Raw genomic sequence first — 22447 nt, 5'->3', positions numbered from 1 at the left:
ACTCATGACAGCTATTGAGGATTAGAGCAGGTTCAGGTGTATACACACTTGCGTGGGTGTGGGTTTCGCTCGTTACTTTTATACGCAGATCCCGGAATATTTCCGTCAAGAGGACCCATTGTTATGCCCCATTTATTTGTTTGCACTGAACTAAACAAGAAGACATACAGCCTCCCTCTTGTGGGATTTTAGATCGCATGTTGGCACTTTGAAATCAAAGCCGTGACATGTTACGCAACAGCGTTGGCGGCTGTCCTGCTGTTCAGGCTCTTCCATTTACACACATTTATACAGTAATGGGACGACTGCCACCATGAAGGCAGAACAATGATCCCCTCCCAAACCAGGTTCATATCTTTAGTAGCAAATGGCAGGACAGGAATTTAACAAAAACGTATGAACTGGTGTAGCCAAATGAGAGTAAACAGTTTGAAATGACATAAGAAGCTTCATATAAAGCTTACGTGTTCTGAAGCATAGTTCATCTGTGTCTACAAACTGCTGGCGATGATCTCTTATCGTTTTTAGATTTATAATTTACTGCTGCCTGCTCAAGTGCAGGCATGGAGGGAAATTAAAACCGTCTCTGCGTCTCTCTCATGTTCTCATGTGCAGCACCGGGTTGCCTATCAAATTCACGATCTTGCGGCCAGCCGGCAGCAGTGCCCCGCAGATGCAGGTGGCAAGAGACGAGAGGAGAGCCTTCCTCTGGTCACCTGCACACCACGTGTGACGACCTCTGCTGCAGCTGAAGTTGTGTGAGTTTAGAGAAGAGCCATTAACACAAGAAATAACATACTGGATTTGCTTCTCAACACTGGTTGCAAACTTTTGAAGAATCTGGAGCACTTGTTTTAGAATTTTTCTTGGACATTAGAAGGAGGTGAATTTGTGCCAGAAACCCCTACTACAGTTAACGTAACCTATTTAAAGGATGGGGCAGACTTACAACAGCATGCCCTCTCTGGAAGCTTTCTAGGATTATTTTAAAAGCTTTTGTTCAAGTGAAATAACAGTTGTTTTGTGACAAGATTGAGAAAACCTGTGGCCGAGGGGATGAGAAAAAACATAAAAATAAACCATGCATTCCTTCTTATCCAGATGGGCATGTAGCCTGGCTGCTAGGTCTGTCTGTCAGAACATGACCTGCACTGCTCTGTTCTGCTTCGGGATTAAGCTACTGTGGATACATAAACAGATTCAACCTCTTATAAATGGAAAAAAACACTGGATCTAAGGTCTTTAAATGTCAACAAAATGGAAAAGGTAAAGAGAGACCAAGAAACATAAGAAGAAATTAGAAAGCTTGCACTAATGCTGAGTTTTAACAAGAATTTAAATAGCACATATTTGACCTTTGGAACATTTCAGTAATTTGTTGACACAAACAGTCAATGAATATGATCTCTGACTGACTTATTTTCTTCCAGACATTAGTCCAACCAGATCAATGATCATTCAGGTGATTAATGAGACGTCATGACCCTTTTGAAACTGCAGGTTAAACAATGAGGAACACATACTTTCACTGAATAAAGTCTATTGTTGCTGACTGCATTACAATTATGGCCAAATTGTTCATTTAGAAGTTATTCTTTTGTAATAACTTTATGATTTCAGGCAGAGAAACAGAAGACACGTGTTGATTATACATGAACAATAACTTCTGCATTACACTGCACAACTCTCATGTCTTACGTGTTTGAGGAGGTAGATATTTTATTCATGAAATTGTAAAAATTATGAATTTAGCCCATAATAATTTCCAAACATAGCAGCAGAAAGACAACACGTTCTTTCTTTAAATACATCTTATATTTAAAAATGTCCCTCCCATTTGTCTTAAAGATGAGCTAAACATTACTAATTCACTGGCTTCTCTTACATGCCGTCAGCATCAAGACACCTTATTTCTCACCCTCAAGCTTCTAGAGTCTACTTGCTTTTAATCATAGTGGCATGAGAGCGGAGTCTGCTATCTGTCCACTAACAACAGACCTCTATGTGTTCTGCGTACCCCTCCTCCATCTACCCTTTCCTCTTCCTTCTGCTTTTTTGACTCTCTGAAGCACTTGAACCAACAGATACTGTACAGTGAGTCCCTGCTCATGCCTCTCCTCTCACTCCTTCACTCGTGTGTGTGTGTTTCTGGTGTTGAAGACAAAGAACAGCCACGAGGACGAGGAGGATGTGTTTTTTTCTTTCTGTCCTTGTCTAACCTTTTCTCATGTCAGCAACCAGACCCCAGTTTCACTCCCTCTGCTTTACTTGGCTCTGCTGCTCCTTAACTTCTCAGCGTGATGATGTTATCACTCTCCTCTACTTTCTCATACAAACACTCCCTATCCCAAATGCATTTTCACTGGAGATCCATTTCAGATTTACTCATCACAGACATGCCTATTTAATATATAAGATATCACACCGAATATTTGTCCCACTTCCTCATTTGAGAAAGGTAAAATTGAAAGGAATACGGAGCGGAAACAGTCAATCAATCCATTAGATGATCAAGAGACAATTAAGGATCAACAATTTGGATCAAATGATTAATAATTTGAATAGCTTTCATTTGAACATTTGCTGGTAATAGCTTCTTACATATTAAAAGATTCATGTTTTTAAAATATGTTTGGGATCTGGACTGGTGGGCTGATCAAACATCAAATTGAGATCTTATAAATGTTCCCAATCTTTAGATATTTTACATTCAGAAAAATTGTCAAATCTTGCAAAGTAAAAGAAAATGCAAAAAAAGAAATCCTGGATCCACACCCAAATTCAATGGGTTTTTTTATTGGCCCATATCCCATCCTTCCACCAAGTTTCATAGAAATCCTTTCAGCAAACCAAGAACAAATGGGCAGGGACTAAAATATCCTCCTCATTATGTCATCATTCTTGGATTTCTTGTTCTAGTACTTTCCCTTTATGTTACATCCCTTCCTACAACTTCCCTCCTTTTATAGACTGCTGCTGGTACAAGGCTAAAAACATCTGAACTTGAGCTGAGGGTCCTAAGAGAGGATTTGCCCCTCAAAGAGCAGCCTTATTGCACAGTATCTTGCTCAGTGAAACGTTTACATGAGGCTGATCTCAGACAGGAAGGCAGCTGGACACTGCCTTGGACTGTGATCCTTGGCCTCTCACAGAGGAATAACACTGAACAAGCACAGCCTTTCTCACCAGGCCAGAATGACACAGAACTACTGTATTACTGACCTCGAAAAGAAGGAAGTTACACAAGTATCGCCAGTAAACGAGAAGCTGTGATTCAGTCCAATACAAAAAATAAACTTTTCAGTGTTTGTCTAAGAGAGAAGCGGGGTCAAAGGTGAGGATATTATATAAAGAGCATAGTCAGTTACCAGGAGCAAAACATATAGATGAATGTCCCTGAGACTATAGCAGAACTAACTCATACACCTTTTTCTTTCATCCCTCTAGCTTCCTCTATTTTTCTCCATTGGCCCTGTAAACTAACTGGTCTTCTGAGCTGTTTTTAAGGTTGAGGGACTCTTTAGCCATGTGTCCCACATTTAGGGTTTTCCCCAAACAATGATGAAAGATAGTACGCAGAGACCAGACTCCAAGTCTCTACCCGAACGTTGCAAATTTACAGAATCAACAACTTAAATGTAATTTTAACTGTTTTAAACAGGGCAACACCCACTACAACCAGAGAAAATTACTTCAATTAAATAAATGTAGTTCAAAACATACATTTCCCATGTATACTCATTACTAGAGATACAAGGTAAAAAAAAGAAAAGAAAAAGAAGTGGAGAAATGCCACCGAACACCCACTGACACACCAGCCAGCCTTGGGAATCAACAGCGATGAGGAACCAACTAAAAGTCCAAGTTCTGCACTTCCCATGGTCATGTGCCTGGGTCTTGTGCCTTGTGGACTGTAACCAGTGCTCAGAAAGTTCAAAGTTCAGGATCTACGCATCACTAACAGAGGGCGAAGCACAATAGAGAGAAGTGGACACATTTTAAAGTGTTGTGAAGCAGGAAGTGTAACTGAATGGCTAAAAATTGCAAACACATTGACATCACTGTATTTGGACTGAGCAGCCACTTCACAGCACAAAGACAAGATGACAAACCCATTCACGTGTGATAACAGGGACACTAAAGGGGCTTGTTGTGAAAGTGCAGCGCTGAGTCAGAGCGAACTCTCGGCGAAGAATAAATTTGATCAGTAAGGCTCAGAGATAACCACAAGGCTCTCACCTCAGAGGACTGAGAGAGTCTGTGTTAGGAGTACAGTAGCTCTAACACTTACAGACAGGTGAGACAAGCAAAGTGAAGGACCGGCTTGTTTTAATTACAGTGTGAGTACTGTGTCACATGAGTAGGGGAGGAAAGTCACATAAAAAAGGGAGTGGAAAAGCATGTGAGACCAAGGGATTACAAGAAAAAGGGTACTGCTGAAAAATAACGAAGGAGGATTAAATATCCAAGCGGTACAGTCTCCCACAGACGATTTGGGTGATCATTAACCCAAATCTATAATCTCAGTTTGCCTGTTGTCCAAAATCTAATTGCTGCTGCCGCCAGTATTTTCCAGGCTGTGACAGACGGGAAAGGAGTTGTTTTATTAGAAAGGTGTAAAGTCAGCTCTTTAAACAAGGCAGTCGGGAAATGACGGAGACTTTCTGCCAATCAACAACTTCCATTCAAACCTAGCAAATAAGCTAGCTGTTACAGTTTTTTATCACAATCAAAAAACGTAGTGTAACTATCCCTGATATTCTGCTGTCTAAATCGTGACACGACAAGACAAGGCAAGAGAGAGCTCCACTCAGACTTTGTGCCTAATACGGTGTTCATACATGACTAAAGGCCTCCTGTTCCTGGAGTGACATCTTGGGATAAGCAGAATGACTCTGGAGGTGATATCGCCATGACTCACTCGCACACTCACTCACTCACATACTCCTACATTTGGCTTGTCTATACAGCTAAGCTAAGCAGACAGGATTTTTCCTGTACCCAGCTTTGTAAAAAGGGTCTGACAGTGAGTAAAACACTTCTTAACAGAACCAGAAGCTCGAACAACATCCAGTTGAAGAAAACAAGCCCGTTTTATTACTAAAGTGTTTCATTGTTTCAAAAACAAGGTCGAGCAACATCATGAGGTAAGAGGAAAAGGAGGGATCCTCCCCGAGTGTGATACACTGTGCAGTTTCTCTGAAACGCATGGGACTGTGCAAAATGTCTTTTCTTGATTAATCAATAAAACATTTGGCCACAAATTGCTCATTGTTTTTTCCAAGAGCCCAAGGTGATATGGTGATGAAGTCCAAAGGAAGGAAGACTAAAAAAAGTATCATCAAATAGTCACATTTGGAAAGCTGCAGTGACTTTTTTACCCATTTCTCTAAAAATAAAATGACTAATTACAAATAAGTTCTCAAATCTTTACTTAATAATTTATTTCAATGACTAGTCAGTTAAATTGGACTTTACTTCATATAACATAACCAATAGCAGTGAAGCTTTGACAATATTTGTGACCCCCTCATCCACACCACAATGTTCTGAAGCAGATCAACGTTAACAGTCGATTCATTGATTGACATCGATTGACAGAATATAAGCTGGCAACTATTTTGACAGTTGATTCATCAGTTTAAAGAAACTGTTTAAACAAAAATAACAAATATTTGCTGGTTCCATCTTCACAAACATGGGGATTTAATGATTTTGTCCATTTTATAACCTTGTAACCTGAATTTCTTTAATGTTACGTTAAAGACTGTTGGCCAAACAAAACCAAAACATTTAAAGACAGAGAGGTCAATCATTTTCATTCATCATTAATCATTTATCAAACAAAAAACGCAAAATATTCTCTGGTTTGCGTTTCTCAAATGTCAGGACCGGCTGGTTTTCTTAAATCGTATCAGTTAGTAACTGCAAATCTATCAAAACAAATTAAGTTAGTATATCACATTGAGCTTAGGTCAAGTGTTAATGGCATTTTGTTGTAATTTACCAACATGTTAATGGGGACAACCATCAGCAGATCAATCAATAATATAAACAACCATCAGCTGCAGGAGCCAAAAGCCAAATGGACACTTTCTTCTTGTGAACACACTTTGATTCAAATCAAACATGTCCCCTGCAGAAGCCTACAAAAAGGACCCTGGATATTGACAACACCCAGAAGTCAATAAGCAGTTGATAGTCAGTTGTGTTGTGTTGTGATGCAGCTACTGTGGAGACCAGACAGCAGATCCACATGGTGAATAACTCTGTTACACCTGTGATTTATTTGGTCCAACACGCAGGTGAATGTGGCGTAAAGGCGAGAACGTCCGTCAAGTTTAATTTAGTTTAATTTGTATTTAAGGTGAAAGCGTCATTCGGCGTCATTATAGAGAAAACAAATAGGTCATGTTACCTCTACTCTGCTAACATTAACCACAGCTAACTTATTTAACTTGGCTAACCGCAGCCTGAGCTAATTGGGCTAAAGTTAGCTAACTGCCCACTTAGCACGGGAACTCCACGACAGAGCTCACACATAAACTTACGTCTTTCTGCGCCTGTTTGACATTGAACAGGTTGAGCCGCTGGAGTCTCGCCTTCATCCCATCCGCCATAAACTTCACAGAGAAACCACTGAGTCCGAGACGGAACTGGTCAGAACCCGGCTCCTGACAGCGAGAGGCACTTCTTCTCTGTCATGACAGTGGAAAGTTGATTTCTCTCCCTGGAGCAACACGTCAAGCTGCCCACTGTGAAACGGAAGCACTCCTCGTTTGAACATTTTCAAAGTAAAACGAACCCGTTGGCGTCATGTAGTTTTTACTTGCTTTTTGGCGTTTATTTTGAAGGCAAATCTACGCACTTCCGTCTACATGCCGGCGAACTCTTGTTGGCTTGACGCAGCCTGGCTGCACCAATCAGAGGAGAGGCTGGTGTGGCCACAGTTCCTGTCCCGGGACACTCAAACTTCAAGATGAAGATTATCTTCACTGGTGGGACTGAACATCATCAGTATTTCCTGTTTCCTGTCATGGATTCCTCTGGGAAGCAGATGGAAGAGAGCTGGGAATGAACTTCCCCACCCTGAGGGTTTTATGTCCAAGTCCCGTGTGTTTCCACCGCCTCAGAGCAGAACCGATTCCACTTTATACTGGAGCAGCAGCGTGCCAAGGGCATGGCACATATAGAGCGAAGTAATAATAAAACAGATACGCAGAATTTAAATAACTCAAAATAGAATGTAATAAACGTAAAATTTACTCAAAACTGTACATACTCCCTAAGTAAATGAAAAACAATAAAGTACTAGAACACACAGTAAAGTTCTATATATAATAGAACAACGGATGCCATCAAAGTCCAATGTCTTCAAATTAATTATTAGGAAAACTACTGTGAGACCTAACAGCAGAATTTTTTAACATCTTATGTTCCAATCCAATGTCTTCTGTTTTATATATTTGTATTTAATTGTTAACCAATTATTTTAATTGTCTAACCCACAGGTTTATCATATAGGATTAAATACAAAAAACTGTAGCTGAAAAGGACTAAATATTTATTGTAGAAACACTTATATACAGTGCTCAATATTAATAAATTATATTAATACTACTAGTAGTCGTATTACTACGACTACTACTACAACTAATAATAATATTACTACACAGTAGCAAAAAAAAATCTAAATCTACAGTATTTGATCTTTCATCAATAATAGCAAAAATAACATTTAAATATTTAATTAACTTCTAATTAATATGTAATTAATAACTAATAATAAATACAACATTTAAATAACATAAGTAAGTATTAGTAAAAGTGATTGAATTGGCTTGTAAATGACCAGCAACAACAAAAAAAGTTCACGTTTGACGACACCCAGTGGTTCCTGTCTCATACTGCAGGAGCAGCAGGGGGAAAACCCACAGACCCTCTGAGACCGTTTCTGTCCCCTGACCCACCAGAGGAAGTTCCTCTTTATCTCTGCTGTTCTGAAAATATGCACTAATGGGACTTTTTGCCATTATGGATATATTTTTAAAAACAAATTATGTTTGTAACAGACATAAACTAGACATAAATACATGCTGGGTGAGAAGACCTTGTCTTTTTCAGGATTTCCTCTCTCTTTTACTTTTTCTTTTTCTATAATACACACTTACATATCTTTATTAAATGTGTCATATAAAGTAAAAAATTTGCTTGAAATGTGTCACATAAAATATAAGGACCATTGTTGACATGACGCATTCCCCAGCATTGACTCCTATAGATGTCTACTTTACCCTAAACAGAATTCCTTCACAGCCTTTAAGGAAGCAAGAATGATCTAACATGACTTTACTCTCAAAGTCAAAAACTCGTATCCACCCTTACAGAAAGAGGAATATAAGAGCATGTCCACATGCACACACACTTCTCCGAATTGGAGAATTGCAAATCCTCAACTTTCACTTTCAGAAACTACATAATAACTAAATGATGGGTTAAGAAATACAGATTTAATATCACAAGGATCCACAACACCTCTAATGATTCAGCGCATTTGAGAAAAATATGAATATGAACTCCACGTGAAACTGAGATGTAGATTAGATAATTTGAAAATGTCATTTCATTATCACCTCCCCCACTTGAAAGTAACAATTATGCAGAGTGGGATTTAGTGTGTGTGGGTGTGTGGTGCAGTGTTTCCTGTAGAAAATGTTTAGAGATGTGATGGTGTGTGTGTGGTTTGGGTTGTGAGAAAACCGAGATACATCTGAATCCCCCTGCAGCTTGTTATTGTTTATATATGTTTGCTGTGTAACACAAGAGGGACTTACATTATTGGTACCTAACAATAAACTCATAAACTCATGCAAGAGCAGCGCTAACAACAGGTGGAGTATTATAAGGCCCACGGCGGTGCCTGAGGATTACATTCATAATCAGCATGCATGCAATAGTGTTTGTGTGCTAGGTGTGTGTGTGTGTGTGTGTGTGTGTGTGTGTGTGTGTGTGTGTGTGTGTGTGTGTGTGTGTGTGTGTGTGTGTGTGTGTGTCTGCCCATTGGGACCGAACTAGAGCAACAGGTGGTCAGCCTGACATCACCATCACAATTTTTGGAGGGGCTGAAAAAGAGAGCAAGATCAACACACACACAAAAACACACACACACACGCACATGCACACAATCATATTATCACACAAACAGGCGCTGGGCCACAGGAAGGGGTTTCCGTGGTAACATGGTTCTGCATCCTGCTTGGTCGATATAACACAAACTCATTTTCTCTCAATCAAGAGAACTTACACTCACACAAACACACAATCGGAACAAAAACGTACAAACAAACACACACACACAACAAAAATCTGGAACAAGCTTATGTTCAGTTGACATTATCTGTATTTGTGTGCAGTTACATCACATACAGTAAATGCAATGATACACACACACACACACAAACACACAGTTATATTTACATTATTCATGCTGGCTGTTCATGTGTGTGAAGTCTACGCAGGTTTGTTATGCGAGTCCAGGCACGTGTGTATGCTTGGTTCAGAGAAAGAAAAACAGATCCAGCTGAGGCTTGATATAAAGTTTTCTGCGTTTCCCTGACTCATGTAATCTGTTTAATATCCTCCATCGTGTCCGGCTCCCTGGCTTGGCCGGCTCTTTTGAGTCTGCGGTATGTCGGGCATGGCATGCAATGAAGATGCTCTCAAATGTCACCAGCACCATGACACCAGCTGCAGCTTTACAGTGCACACACACACACACAGGCTGCTGGCACAGGATGTGGAGGAGAGTTGAAAGGATTAGAGGTCAGTGCAAGGTGTGTGAGTCAGCAGACTGTGCCAGTGTGTTGTTTGTGGATTTGTTATTGTTACTTGTGTTGTTGAATGGAGTTAGAGCTCAGTCTACATAAGCTGCTACAACACCAGGGCCAAGTCCAGTTTCCATTGGTGGAAAATAAATTCTGATCGGGCCACACTCAAGAGCTCAGGCAGCTGTTCATCGGTAAACATGAGGAGAAAATTGTTGCAGAGCTGAGTCATTCTAATTGTTATTTACTTACAGTATAAATGTGCTATAATCAGACCCACAGTAACTCTGTGAAGCTGTAGGAACTGAGATGGTGTTGGTGTTTTTATGTTTGATGTGTGTTCCCCCTTAATTAAGAAATTAGGAGGTTACGTTTTGTCTGTTAAAAAAAACAATGGAAAAGCACCCAACAGATTACCACAAAACTCCAGGGATTGTTTTTCTTTCATATTGTGAGATAGAGATAGTTTTGTATTTATTTATTGGATCACAGGTGACTTTCTCTCTTTGCAGCTCTTTTAATTTAGGCGAGTTTATTCTAGTGTTAAGTTATCAAGATTCTTTTATTGCTGACAAATCCTAATAATTGGTTGAATATGTCACAGAATCTGGAGTGATGGTTCGGTCTGGAGCACACAGATATATTTAGAGCCGCTTTTTACACTGCGCAACTGTTTAAAAAGAAATACTCATCTCTACAGACCTGACCTAGATGTGTCCTGTCTACTGAAGCATCGTCTGAGTGAAGATTTGGCCGATATGTGGAGATTCTCTCACACTTATAATGTGACACACTGTTGTAGATGTGATTGTATTTGTGATTGAGTTACCCCTTAATATTATAAGTATACTCTTAATTTGTGCACACATCCACACACGCCTACCTTGGTCTTGTCCTGGCACTGGAAGACGTAGCAGGCACAGTTTGGAGTCTTTCGGACCAGGCAGCCAAAGCTGCTGGGCTCCTGGCTGTTGTGGATTAGTTTAGTGACCTGGTGAGGTCGACACTCAAACAGCACCGTGTGTGTGAGAGGATCCCAGACGACTCCCTCTCCCAGAATGGACACGCATCGCAGCCACGATGCTGACACACTCAGAGAAACCTTCTGATTGGAGGTGGAAGAGTCCAGCTGTCCATCTCCGGGCCCTGCACACTGAATCCCCGCGCCCAGCTCCTTCTCCGCAGGCCGAGACCTGCTGATCTCAGCCACCACCCAGGGTAGCATGGCCATGGTCGTGAGGTGGTGGACCGGCCGAGAACCAATCAATGTCAGTTTGTATCGTATCTCCTCCTCTTCCTCTCCCTCTTCCTCCACCTTTGCGGTCCTCTCTGCAGCATGGGGGACTTTCTGAGGACAGTGTGTGGAGGTGAGACGTGAAAATGATGGACAGGACTGGCGGTTTGAAGTTAGATTTGGACGGGGTTCCTCAGAGATCCCCAAACTGCGTCGCTCATCTCTTCTGGGCTTCACTTCAAAGTAGAGTCCTTCCATGATTGAAGCCAGAGGAAGCTGATTCCCTCCACTTCACCTGCAAAAACACCAGTTACAGCACGGAGACATTTAAAAGAAATATTCAACAACCACACACACATACCAAGTCTGATCATTGTAGATTTTAAGGTAACAGAAGCAAACATTCAAAGCAAATATTTATTATTGCTGCAAGTATGTTCCACTTTGTCATTCGTGTAACATCGACCATAACGAGAGTTATGGTCGTCAGAGGGTCATTTAAAGGGTATATGACCAAATGACCACCTGGTGTTGTTTACCAAACTAGACACATGACATGAACACTGACCTAGAAGCTGTCAGTCTCAAGGACACACACACACACACACACACACACACACACACACACATACCATTTAGAGTAATGGGGATCATATTTGGTCACTGGTTTGTAAGACAGTGATGAGAGATAGAGGAGGAGCTGACCGCTCCTGCTCTACATTGTTAACATACTCACGTTAGACAGCGGTGTGGCAATACGGTTGGTATGTGAAATCAATGGGGAACATGCAATAACCTCTAAGCATTAATAAAGGGACGAGATGAAAGTTTCCAATTAACACCATAATCTCTATAGAACCAAAGCTCTTACTGATTAATGAACCCAAAACGAACGGCTGCTCACGCACAGATCGTATGTGACCTTGTAGAGAAGACCCTCCACTTTAACAGCTGGGACAGTGCAGGAAACATACTGGTCGTTGCTCTGCACAATAACGGTGAACATGGAAAGGAAAACTACATCGTATTGCCTATGGGTGCAGCCCACACCATATTTCACACGTAATCATCATTTTACGCACGGAACAAGTTATTTTTACGCACGAGGTTGCGCCAACAGCAGAGTGTATAATGCCTGCTAGATAGGTATTTTAGTAAAGTCAGTATTATTAGTTGACTGCAGTCTCCTTACCTGATCACAGTCCTGCCCGCTGCGTGAAGCGTTGGACAAAGGGAGGTTGCAATGTTTGTCAGAGCAACTGAGAGACAGAGAGAGGAAGCTCCACACAGCCACAGCCACAGCTCTCTGCACTTTGGGTTAAATATAGAAGACGACGCCGACACAACCTCCCTCCTCTCCTCTCTGCTCAGATGGAGCATGACAAGTGCATGCTGCCTGCATGCGCTGGAGGAGGATGCGGGGCTGGCGTGCGTAAATGTACTATATGTATGCACAGTGTGTGTGTGTGTGTGTGTGTGTGTGTGTGTGTGTGTGTGTGTGTGTGTGTGTGTGTGTGTGAGAGAGAGAGAGAGAGAGCGTGTAAATATCTTTCCACACTTGTGTGGACAAATGTCGTGGAGACATTTATGCTTGGGACCGGGGGAGACTTTCCTAATATTTTTCCCAATACTTTCATGGCACATAATGGGAACATGAGGAAGGCTCCTACGCCCCCCCAGCTTTATTAAGCATATGATGGAACGATAAAGATGTTCCCCAGCCCTGTATTAGCTTCATTTGATAGGGCCTTTAGTAAGAGCTCCCTAAAGGGGTTTCTGTTTCCTGGTATAGCTGTATGACTCTCAATAGAACTGTCCCAACATTTAAATATAGAAATATAGATACACTATCGACTGGGGTTAGTGTGAGGGTCGAGGTGAGGCTTTTCCTTGTACTGCGGTCATGTGATCCGTCGTTTGTGAAAACACGGTCACGCCAGCCGCACTTTGAAACATTATGCGTGTCTATTTGTAGTCTTACGGTACAGGTCGTTGGAGCAGAACAAAATGACGAACTGAAAGTTTAATGACACTTATTGACAAAGTGATTTGATTTCCACACAAAACATAAACAAGTATGTTCAAATGGAATATTAGCTCTATATGTTTTTAATAAAATTTAAAGGCAAAATTGGCTACTCTTTTATTATGACACTCATAATTTGCTCATAAGAAATATTATTTTTAGAAAGTCATTGTTCAAGTTGACCCCAACTGTCTGAATGTCAAGTTTCAGAAGATTTTACTGAAGAAATGTTGAGAAATTTAAAGTAAAATGTGGCTAGTTTTCCATTATGGCACTCATAACTTGCTCATGTTAAAAAATATTATTTTTGAATCCTTGAAGGTGACCTCGCTGATGTTCATGGTGACCTTTACTACCAGAATGTCAAGTTTCAGAAGAGTTTACTGTAGATTGTTTTTCATTATGGCATTCAAAACTTGCTTTTTTATTAAATATTAGTATAAAAACAATCCTTGAGAGGTGACATAGATAATTCACCTCACACTTGTTCATAGTGACCCCCACTATCTGTACGATAAGTTTCAGATGATCTTACTATCGAATTTGTGAGAAAATCAAAGGCTAATTTGGATACTTTTCCATTATGGCACTCATAACTTGCTCATATTAATTATTTATATATAACCCATAAAAGATACTTCACCCCACTCTTGTTCATGGTCACCTCCATTGTGTGGAACTCAAATCAATTGTCAATAATAGATGTCTGCCCTTACCGTATGACCACAAACAGACACGCATCATTTTTCAACGTGACTGGCGTGACCGGGTTTTCACAAACGACGGAGCACATGAGCTCAGTTTCCTTGTACAGGGGCTAAGAAACGCATTTTGCCAGTCAGTGCCCTCACAACTGAAGAATGACCAACATGTGTGTATATCCTCATGTCCCCGTCTTTACATTTGCACCCACATGCACAGTTAGAAACCGATTTTTATTGACTGGAACAGTGGAACAGTATTTTAGAATTCAGGTTACACGAGGAAAAGTGAGCTGCAGTTCAGTCAACATCAATGACATAATGGTGGTTAATGGTTGTGTATTTCACTTGGTGTGGTTGCAACAACTACTCCTATAAAGTAATAAGATTTGAAAAATTCATGCACAGAATCTCTCCTTCCTGATAATCAAAGCTTCTAAAGTTTCAGTGTGTAGAATGTAGTGACATCTAGTGGTGAAGTTTCATGTTGCAGCTGAATACCCCTCACTTCATCCATCCTCCCCTTCCAAACATGGAAGAGAACCTGTAGTGGCCTTCAGCTGTCATACAAACTCAAACGGTGTTTAGTTTGTCCAGTCTAGGCTACTGTAAAAAAACATGGCGGCCTCCGTAGAGAGGACCTGCTCCTGATGTAAATATAAAGTATTTAATTATAAAGGGCCCATTCTAGGGTCAAGAAAACAACAACTCATACAATTTAGATGATTAAACACTAGTGAAAACATGACTAGTATTATATATTCAATTTCTGCCAATAGATCCCTTTCACTTAAATCTTACACACTGAACCTTTAAGACCCAGCTGTTTTATTAGCCGCCAATTTTGCAGTGGCATATTTGACTAAATCTGGCCTACTTTAAAAATATTCTTCTGTCACGCTCTGTGTTATATTCTACTGTTAAATTTGGTATCACACATTCAAAGTGTTAACAATATCGTGGTCACAACATCACACTTGCACTCTTCACTCGTCTGTAACTCTTCTTGTAAGCAGCCCTGTACTTGATGCTGAAGCAAAGTGTGGAATGCATCATGTTAAATACACGTGAATATACAGAAATCTGTGTATCCAACACACAGTCAGGAAGTAGGAATGATTGTGGCTGTATAATGAACATTTCAGATTTAAGCATTGTGATAAACTGTATTTGCATCATGTGGCTGAGATGCTGGATGTAAACCTGGCACTTGACCCATAACTACACCTCAAATGCAGATGGATGGCTAAACAAACTCAATCTTGGGTCATTGACCACAAATTATTAAAATGAAAGGATTCATCAGGAATATTCAGATCTCTAACAAGTTCAACTAGCAAAAACAAACTATGTGGTAGAATGGTCGTCGATGTGGTTATAGAGCAAAATACAACCTATATTTAACCAAGAATCTCTTCTGGAGTAGATAAGACATTGTGTGAAATGCTGGTCAGATATTAGCCCAGTTTGCGTTCGTACATCTAACCAGTGCTACTCTGGTTTGGGCTGCAACTTGTTTTTCTGCGGCTCGAAGAAGTTTTCAACGATGGCATCAACCAAGTCGTCCAGCTCCTTCTTCAGGTGCGTCACGTCACTGTTTGAGACACAGAGAGAGGGGAGAAAATTATAAAATGATATCATGAGGTCACTGTTGAAATAACCAGGGAGTCCAGATAATTAATGGGCAACTATTTTGAAAACCTATTATTGGTTTGTGGGTGATCAAGAAATGGATTAGTCCGTCTTTTACAATGTGAGAATTTGCTGTTTTATATCATTGTAAATTTAATATCTTGTCTCTTGGATTGTTGGTCAAACAAACCAATGAACAAAATGTGGGTGGCCACTTAGGTTTAAGGAAATTGTGATATTTATAATACAGAGAGAATCAATTTATTCAGCCTTACAGACATGAAACATATGTCACTTGTTGAGCTGGTCTCCACGGTGACCTACCTGTTACCAGGAGCAGCACAGAGCTCAGTGTAATATTTGATCTTTGGCTCAGTGCCGCTGGTCCTCATGGTGGCCACGCCCCCGTTAGAGAAGGAGAAGGTGATCATCTGACTTGAGCTGGAGGTGGGAAGAACCTGAGAGACGAGAGGAGCGAGTGACACATGAACAGATGGACCAACAGGAGGAGTCACTGTCATTTGGAGAACCAGCAAATGTGAAAACATAATTTCAGAGGTGGCTTTTAATAATCTGATTTCTGAATATATATTTTTGCCACTGCTGCAACAATAACTGTCATCTGAACATCAAGGTTTATAAATTCAAGTGGGAAAATGTGAGTTTCTGAACATTGCGTTTAATTTTATTTCTCCGTGTAGTCTCAGAGTACGTCACAATCCTCTGAATAAAAAGCATCTGAGTGAATGTGAAAGTAAATGTACACGTTTGTGCTCTTACAGCCTTCTTATCAGGTTGGTTGCTGTCGTAGCCGGTGGTCAGGTCTCTCACGGCAGAGATGGAGAAGCGACCGCATTCGGTGGGATACGAGTCTTTCTGGCCACCGTACTTGCGCAGGCGCTCGAACAAGGAGCGAATCACATCCTGGTCGTGGCAGATGAAGTAGGAATTCTTACTGATGTGGTAGCCATACCTGACGATGAAATGTGGAGAGAGTAAAGTGTGTTGAAAGTTTGCATTTTCAATCTACAGCGATCAGCATTAAAGCGATAACTGGGCTTAGAGTTAGGATTAAATCAATTTGAGCTTACTTTATTAAATAATTTCATCATAAAACCTATGGCATACATGTCTTCTAACATGTTTCAGCTGCTGTGTTTGTAGAGAACTTAAAAATCCATAGTGTGCCTTTTCAATATGAAAAGGGTTTATATACACGTCGCTGCTGTTTGGGCAACATCTCTGACAGACCCACAAAACGAGAGAAAACATCCTCCAAGCCTTTTACACACAATTGCTCACAGTTTCAAGCAAACATGTGTTTAACTAAAAAAACAAAGCAAAATGTTTGGAAATTGAAGGTCCCCCTGGTTTTAATGTTGTGGTTATAGAAATCAATGTCAGATGAGTACAATGTGTGTGTGTGTGTGTGTGTGTGTGTGTGTCTTACTGTTCATAGACAGAGGTGAGCTGTTGAGAAAGGCCGACGTTCTTTGTGGCCAGATAGGAAATCATCTCTCCTGCTATGGCGGCAGCACTGACTCCATCCTTGTCCAATACACAGGGACTACACATATACCCTGCAACACACACACAGGCTTTCAGTTCATCCCCCTGAAAGCATGCTGCTGCAGTCACTTTACTAACAGTGTGTGCACCAGCAAGTGATTCCAATTACAGCATCCTAATCATGTTACATGGGAATGCCCTCAACTATGTGATGTTTTACGTCTGCCATGTTCACCCCAAACGACCTTTAACCCAGTTCATGCTGTGCGACTGAGACCAAGGTCTTCAGTGGACACACTTCTGATGTTGTCGTTCCTTTACTGACATTAATGATTCATGTTTCCCTTTAACTAGTAACTCATGGATATACACTGAGGTGTATGATGTCTGCATGTAAATTTCAGTCTGCTGGAGTAAGCTACAAAAGAAAGAATTTGAAGACTGCTGCCTTTTGGTGGTCACCAACTGGAGCCCAAACTGCTTTGCTAAAGGTCATAGTGGTTATACTGGCGACACCAGGAGGATCCATGAGTCCTACTGTAAAGCTTCTATAAAAGGTAATGCTACTGTTTGAACTGAAAGTGCAGAAGATCATCTCCTTGGTTTTGTGACTGAGGCCGAAATGTACCTCCAATCACTTCTCAGCAATATGGTAAACTGTAATCTGCCATCAACTGATTCCAAATTTACAAATGTACTTCACGTGAATACTTTCAGGCAGATCAAATTAAATTTAGCTTGTGACATCGTGGAGTTCATTATCTGCACAACCCCTTTTTAATGTGATGCCACAGAGAATCTATAAAAAACGGCTGTATCTCTGTAATTATGGCACTGGACATTAATGTGTGTGTGTGTTTCTACCTATGGCCTCCTCAAAAGCAAAGACGACACTCTTCCCCTTGTCCAAAAGGTCTCTGGCTCTGTTCCCCATCCACTTGAATCCTGTTAATGTTTCCTGTGCAAAGAGTAGTGACAGTAAACTTGAAATGTTTACAAAAGGTGCATTCCTACATTCAGCTGCACTGTTCATATCCTGTTTAGACCCATTTCATCTTAAAATATTCACCGGAAAACATTTACTATCTGCTCCGTTACAAAGAGACTAGCTTAGCAGCATTTTGCAGTAGTACAGGCTTGCAGCAGGAAACAACACCACATTTTTGCATGGAGACGTAAGATGCACAGGAAAATAATTATTTAAAACAAAAAAAACACTGAGCCTCATCGATGTGGTTTGCTGGTCTCAAGATTCACATGTGCATGAAACTGCAGCGCTGAGTTTGATTGCGTTACCTCGAAGTGGAAGCCTTCCTTGACAGCGATGGCGCGCAGGATCTTGGATGAGACGGTGCTCGACAGCATGTAGATGTTTTTAACAGCATCGGCGTCAGAGTTTTGCTGTTTCCAGCAACGGAACATCCACCAACCGAGCAACGCTCCCAGCTCATTACCGCTGAACACTCGCCACTGTCCGCTGACACAGGGAGAGACACAGGTTGATACGAACTCACTCTCCACTGCAGGTCATGTCCATAATACCGTTTCCAGAAATACAAGGATTCTTTTTTTTAAATCCACCTGAGAAGGAGTTCAGAATGTACAATTCCTCAAACAATTACACACGATGGGTTTTTTTTTCCTTGTGGAAAATCCAATGTCAATAAAAATGGGGAATTTAGTATTTTGTTCTTTTGAATTACTGTATATTGTTGAGTGTGGAGATGGCTTTTAAACTGGATTTTAATAACGATGCTGTAAAAATAATTATAAGATTTTTGGTGGCTGGTATAAAAACCAAATGGTGTTTCTTTATGAGTTTGAATTCAGTTTCTGTCTCTACAGCCCTGGCTCTAACCTTTACTGCCCTTAAATCTGCCCCATTCATTCAACCATTCATTCATTTGTGAGTATAATACAATCAATGCAATATCATAGAGACACAAACACACACCTCTCCTGCTTCTCAGCCATGGCCAGACGATCAGCATCAGGATCATTCGCCAGAACCACGGTGGCCCCCTCCCTCTCCGCCAGTGCGAACGACAGTGTCTGCAAAACACACAAACACACTTTACACCTTCAACCAAAACACATCATCTACTGTTCAGTGAATATGACTGCGTGTGATGAGTGTTGGCCTCAACGTGTGAAGGTCAGGACGTACCAGGACTCCCTTCCCCTCCTCAGGATTGGGATATTTCACGGTGGGGAATTCGGGGTCTGGATCTTTCTGTTCCTCTACAGCGTACGGAGGGTGGAGGTCAAATGCCTTGAAAGCTGACTGGACAAACGTGTGGCCAACGCCGTGCACAGATGTGTGCACTATTTTCACCTCTGAACTCTTGTTTATGTCCCTGCGGAGACAAACATGTTGGTTTTTCTCTTACGACATTTCAAACTTCAAAATGGCCTAAAGTGACAGATGATGATTAGAATCAGTTCATCTAATTTGACAGCATGCTCTTGTCTGCCCTCAGGCACTCTAAACGATATATGCTGCACAGTGGGTGGCGTTATCTGCGAGCACCTGTGATGACAGTGTTTCTGGATGGCTTTGAAATATTGGGTGTGGACGTCCTGGTAGGGGTCTTTCAGCAAGGGGCTCTTCAAGGCCTCCTCTGCGTCCCAGGACTCGGGCCAAGGCTCCAGGTTCTTCTCTATGGCTTTAGAGATTCCTTTGTCATGAGGAGACACAATCTGGGCACCGTTCTCCCAGTAAACCTGAGACAGAGCGGCAAAACACAGATGTGACGGCAGATACAACACCGAACGAAACATAATGACACATGTAGGCTTATCAGTAAATTTAGAATTTGAATCCCTGCCAGTGGATGAGTAGGAAAAGAAAAGTAAGAGATGTTTTACCTTGTAGCCGTTGTCCTGTTTGGGGTTGTGAGAAGCAGTCACCATGATACCAGCACACAGACCCAGGTGGGAAACTGTGAAAGGCTGCAGGGAGGAGAGGAACATAATTACTACTGTATATATAAATAAAACACATGCATGGGGACATGAAAAATAGTTTAACTGATGTTGACTGATTAAAGAACAAAATGAAGACGCGTACTCACTGTCCCTACAAGTACACAACAGTAATCCTGAAAGGCCCCAGGTATACTTTTTCATATGGCTGTTGGCCTGTGAATCATTCTGAATTTAAAATTTGTAGAGAATAAGTTACTCTAAGGATCCACACCCAAAAAAGGTGAATGAACTCTGTCGTGATGTAGAGTAGAGGCAGGAAAACTGCTGTAAATGTTATATCACTTCAAAGTAACCTGGTGTCAGGACTCAATCTCTGGGCTGCAGTGAGAATATTGCTAATGTTTGTCATTCTCTTCCCATAAAGTCCTTAAACTTGAGATTTTTATTGTGAGAATAATCAATATCAACTGATCTTCTTGATAATATTTTTTGCCACACCGCCTTGTGGCCCGGTACAGACACAAAACGGTGTTAAATGTACCGTCACAGGTCTTAAACTGAGTGTAATCTAGTGAATCATATGCACATTATGCAACATTTAGTACAGTACATACAGGGGAAGGGAGCTTTTTGAATGGAGTTTGCCCTGCAGCTTCTGTCCCTCTGTCACTCACCCCACTAACAAACATGACACCAGACTGACTGATCTGTCGTCAGGATTTGGTTTCTTGTATTTACTTACCACAGAAAGTTTATTAAAATGTAAATGTGATACTTCTGTTTTAAGGCATTTATTTCATCCATTTCTGTGGTGAATAGAAGAAAAAAAAAAAACATATGAAGAAATAAACAGAGTTCTTTGGTTACCACAAAAGGCGTCGGGACGATGTCAGAGAAGAGGTGCACAGGAACCCCTCGACTGATGAACACCGCTGCAGCCAGGCTGGCAAAACGCTTGCTGTTGCCCCCGCTGGGCGGGTGGGCCCGGGCATCGTAACCAATCACCACCCCTCGCTCCTTTAGGTTCTCAAAACTCTCCTCCAGGTAGAGACAGAAACCCTTTCAGGGAAGAACACAAGACAGAACGTGCTAAACGTGCAGTGGACAATTAACATCAGTGACAGGAAGCCGGGGGGGACAGTGATTGGTGGCATGTGAGCGAACGCAGCTATGCAACCATGAGACTAGAATCAATAATGTGACTTTGCATGTGACTTGATGCTTAATGTGTGAAAGCTAAAGAAGTTTATCCATTAACCAACCTGTGTGGTCTGGATGATAGTGAGGTCATTCATACACGAGATGCCAGGGCCCATGGCTGCTCTCAGACCGGCCGTACCAAACTCCATCCTGGAGGAGAAACTCTTCTTCAGAGCCTCCACTGCTCCGTCCTTCACCAGCTCCCGCACCATAGACGCCGTTTTGGGGTTCTGGGGAAGAAAATACACTGTGATTGATCGTTTCAGCTCTGATACATGTTTTCATCCGAGTACAATAGAAGCAGATATAAAGGATTTATTAAAAATCAGGTCTCTTTATCAGCTGTGATAAAATAAAAGTAAAAACTTTACCTAAGAAGCAGTGTTATTCAAACTGACAACCATAAATACAGTAAGTGGTTCCACATGGTGCCTCCTGTTTAACTGGGACACTGAGAGCTTAATGTAATGATGTGTGGACTGAGTGGACCAGTCCTGTGTCTCTTTTATGGTCACGGATGACTCTGTGTTGGACAAATAAGAGAAGGTAAGGTTTTATTCTACAGGTCTGTTATTTTCAGATATTTTCCTCCAAAGCTCCTGTAAAAATATTTGTGATTTGGGAAAATTATTCTTATTATTGTATTGCTATTATTGTTATAATGCAGTGAACCCTCGCACCGTTATGATCTAATTCCATTTAAATTCATTATTAAAAGTGCATTTCTCTATATGTTGTATTGCTAACTTGCCTGGAGACAAATTAAACATTTCTAAAACTAAACCAACAATCTTTAAATCTCTGAATACGTTAGAAAGTCTCATTAGTCAATAGTAGATGATGTAATACACATTTGTCCTCATCATCAATTCCTATGTCCCAGCACTGAGCTAGCAGTTAGCAGTTAGCTTACCTTGTCATACTGCAGCCACAGACTGATCGCCTGGTCCAGATCCGCGTCCCCGGTTGTGGTCGAACTGTTTTCCATTGTTCTTCTTTAACCGAGTCTAGAAACCAGAGATCAAAACATGAACTCACCCCGGAAATCTTTTCACCGAGCAACACCGGAACACGCTGTCAAACTGTGGCGCTTTGTCACCGCCCCTCTAGGACCAGCCCTTGACTCTGATTGGTCAATTGGGGGCTGCGGCACGGGGATTGGTTAGGGAAAGGGTGAAATACCAATCAGCAGGCAGAGGCGGGTCTTGGGCCGTGTGACAGCTGCGGGTGGAGGCGGAGCGACGTAAAGTGTCACGAGTTTCTCATCTGATGCCTTCAGGGGCCGCCGCAAATGTGGTAAATACTGAGAAATGCCCTCTTCAAGGCCAGTTCCCACCATAGACTGTTAATATAGACTAAATAACTTTATTCACAATCTATGATTCCATCGAGT

At 41.3% G+C, this 22447-nt stretch overlaps 2 protein-coding genes across 6 annotated transcripts in view; both read right to left on the bottom strand.

The window, feature by feature from the left end:
* tbc1d1 (TBC1 (tre-2/USP6, BUB2, cdc16) domain family, member 1) overlaps nucleotides 1-12418 on the bottom strand; it is a 41324-nt gene extending 28906 nt beyond the window's left edge. For 2 of the 5 annotated variants that reach the window (XM_034593835.1, XM_034593842.1), the window contains exons 1-2: nucleotides 12251-12418; nucleotides 10708-11353 (exon numbers count right to left, since the gene is read on the bottom strand). In XM_034593835.1, coding sequence (XP_034449726.1) covers nucleotides 10708-11316 — 609 coding nt within the window. In that variant the 5' untranslated portion in view covers nucleotides 11317-11353; nucleotides 12251-12418. Of the gene's footprint in view, nucleotides 1-6551; nucleotides 6748-10707; nucleotides 11354-12250 lie in introns of those variants that run through there. The other 3 variants (XM_034593849.1, XM_034593860.1, XM_034593871.1) reach the window with 3 other exon arrangements.
* Nucleotides 12419-14543: 2125 nt separating this feature from the next.
* Nucleotides 14544-22143, bottom strand: pgm2 (phosphoglucomutase 2). The gene is made up of 14 exons (XM_034593927.1): nucleotides 21968-22143; nucleotides 21117-21284; nucleotides 20722-20913; nucleotides 19795-19878; nucleotides 19457-19650; nucleotides 19094-19283; nucleotides 18881-18978; nucleotides 18223-18403; nucleotides 17791-17884; nucleotides 16868-16997; nucleotides 16198-16390; nucleotides 15742-15875; nucleotides 14663-15379; nucleotides 14544-14595 (listed from the first exon to the last, which is right to left on the bottom strand). Exons 1-13 carry the CDS (start codon nucleotides 22040-22042, stop codon nucleotides 15277-15279), a joined length of 1836 nt encoding a protein of 611 aa, XP_034449818.1. The 5' UTR covers nucleotides 22043-22143; the 3' UTR covers nucleotides 14544-14595; nucleotides 14663-15276.
* Between the last annotated feature and the right edge of the window lie 304 nt (nucleotides 22144-22447).

This window comes from Hippoglossus hippoglossus, chromosome 1 (genome assembly GCF_009819705.1).
Source record: "Hippoglossus hippoglossus isolate fHipHip1 chromosome 1, fHipHip1.pri, whole genome shotgun sequence".
Taxonomy (NCBI): domain Eukaryota; kingdom Metazoa; phylum Chordata; class Actinopteri; order Pleuronectiformes; family Pleuronectidae; genus Hippoglossus; species Hippoglossus hippoglossus.
Note: the sequence above shows the minus strand (reverse complement) of the source record. Positions and strands in the feature narration are given on the sequence as shown.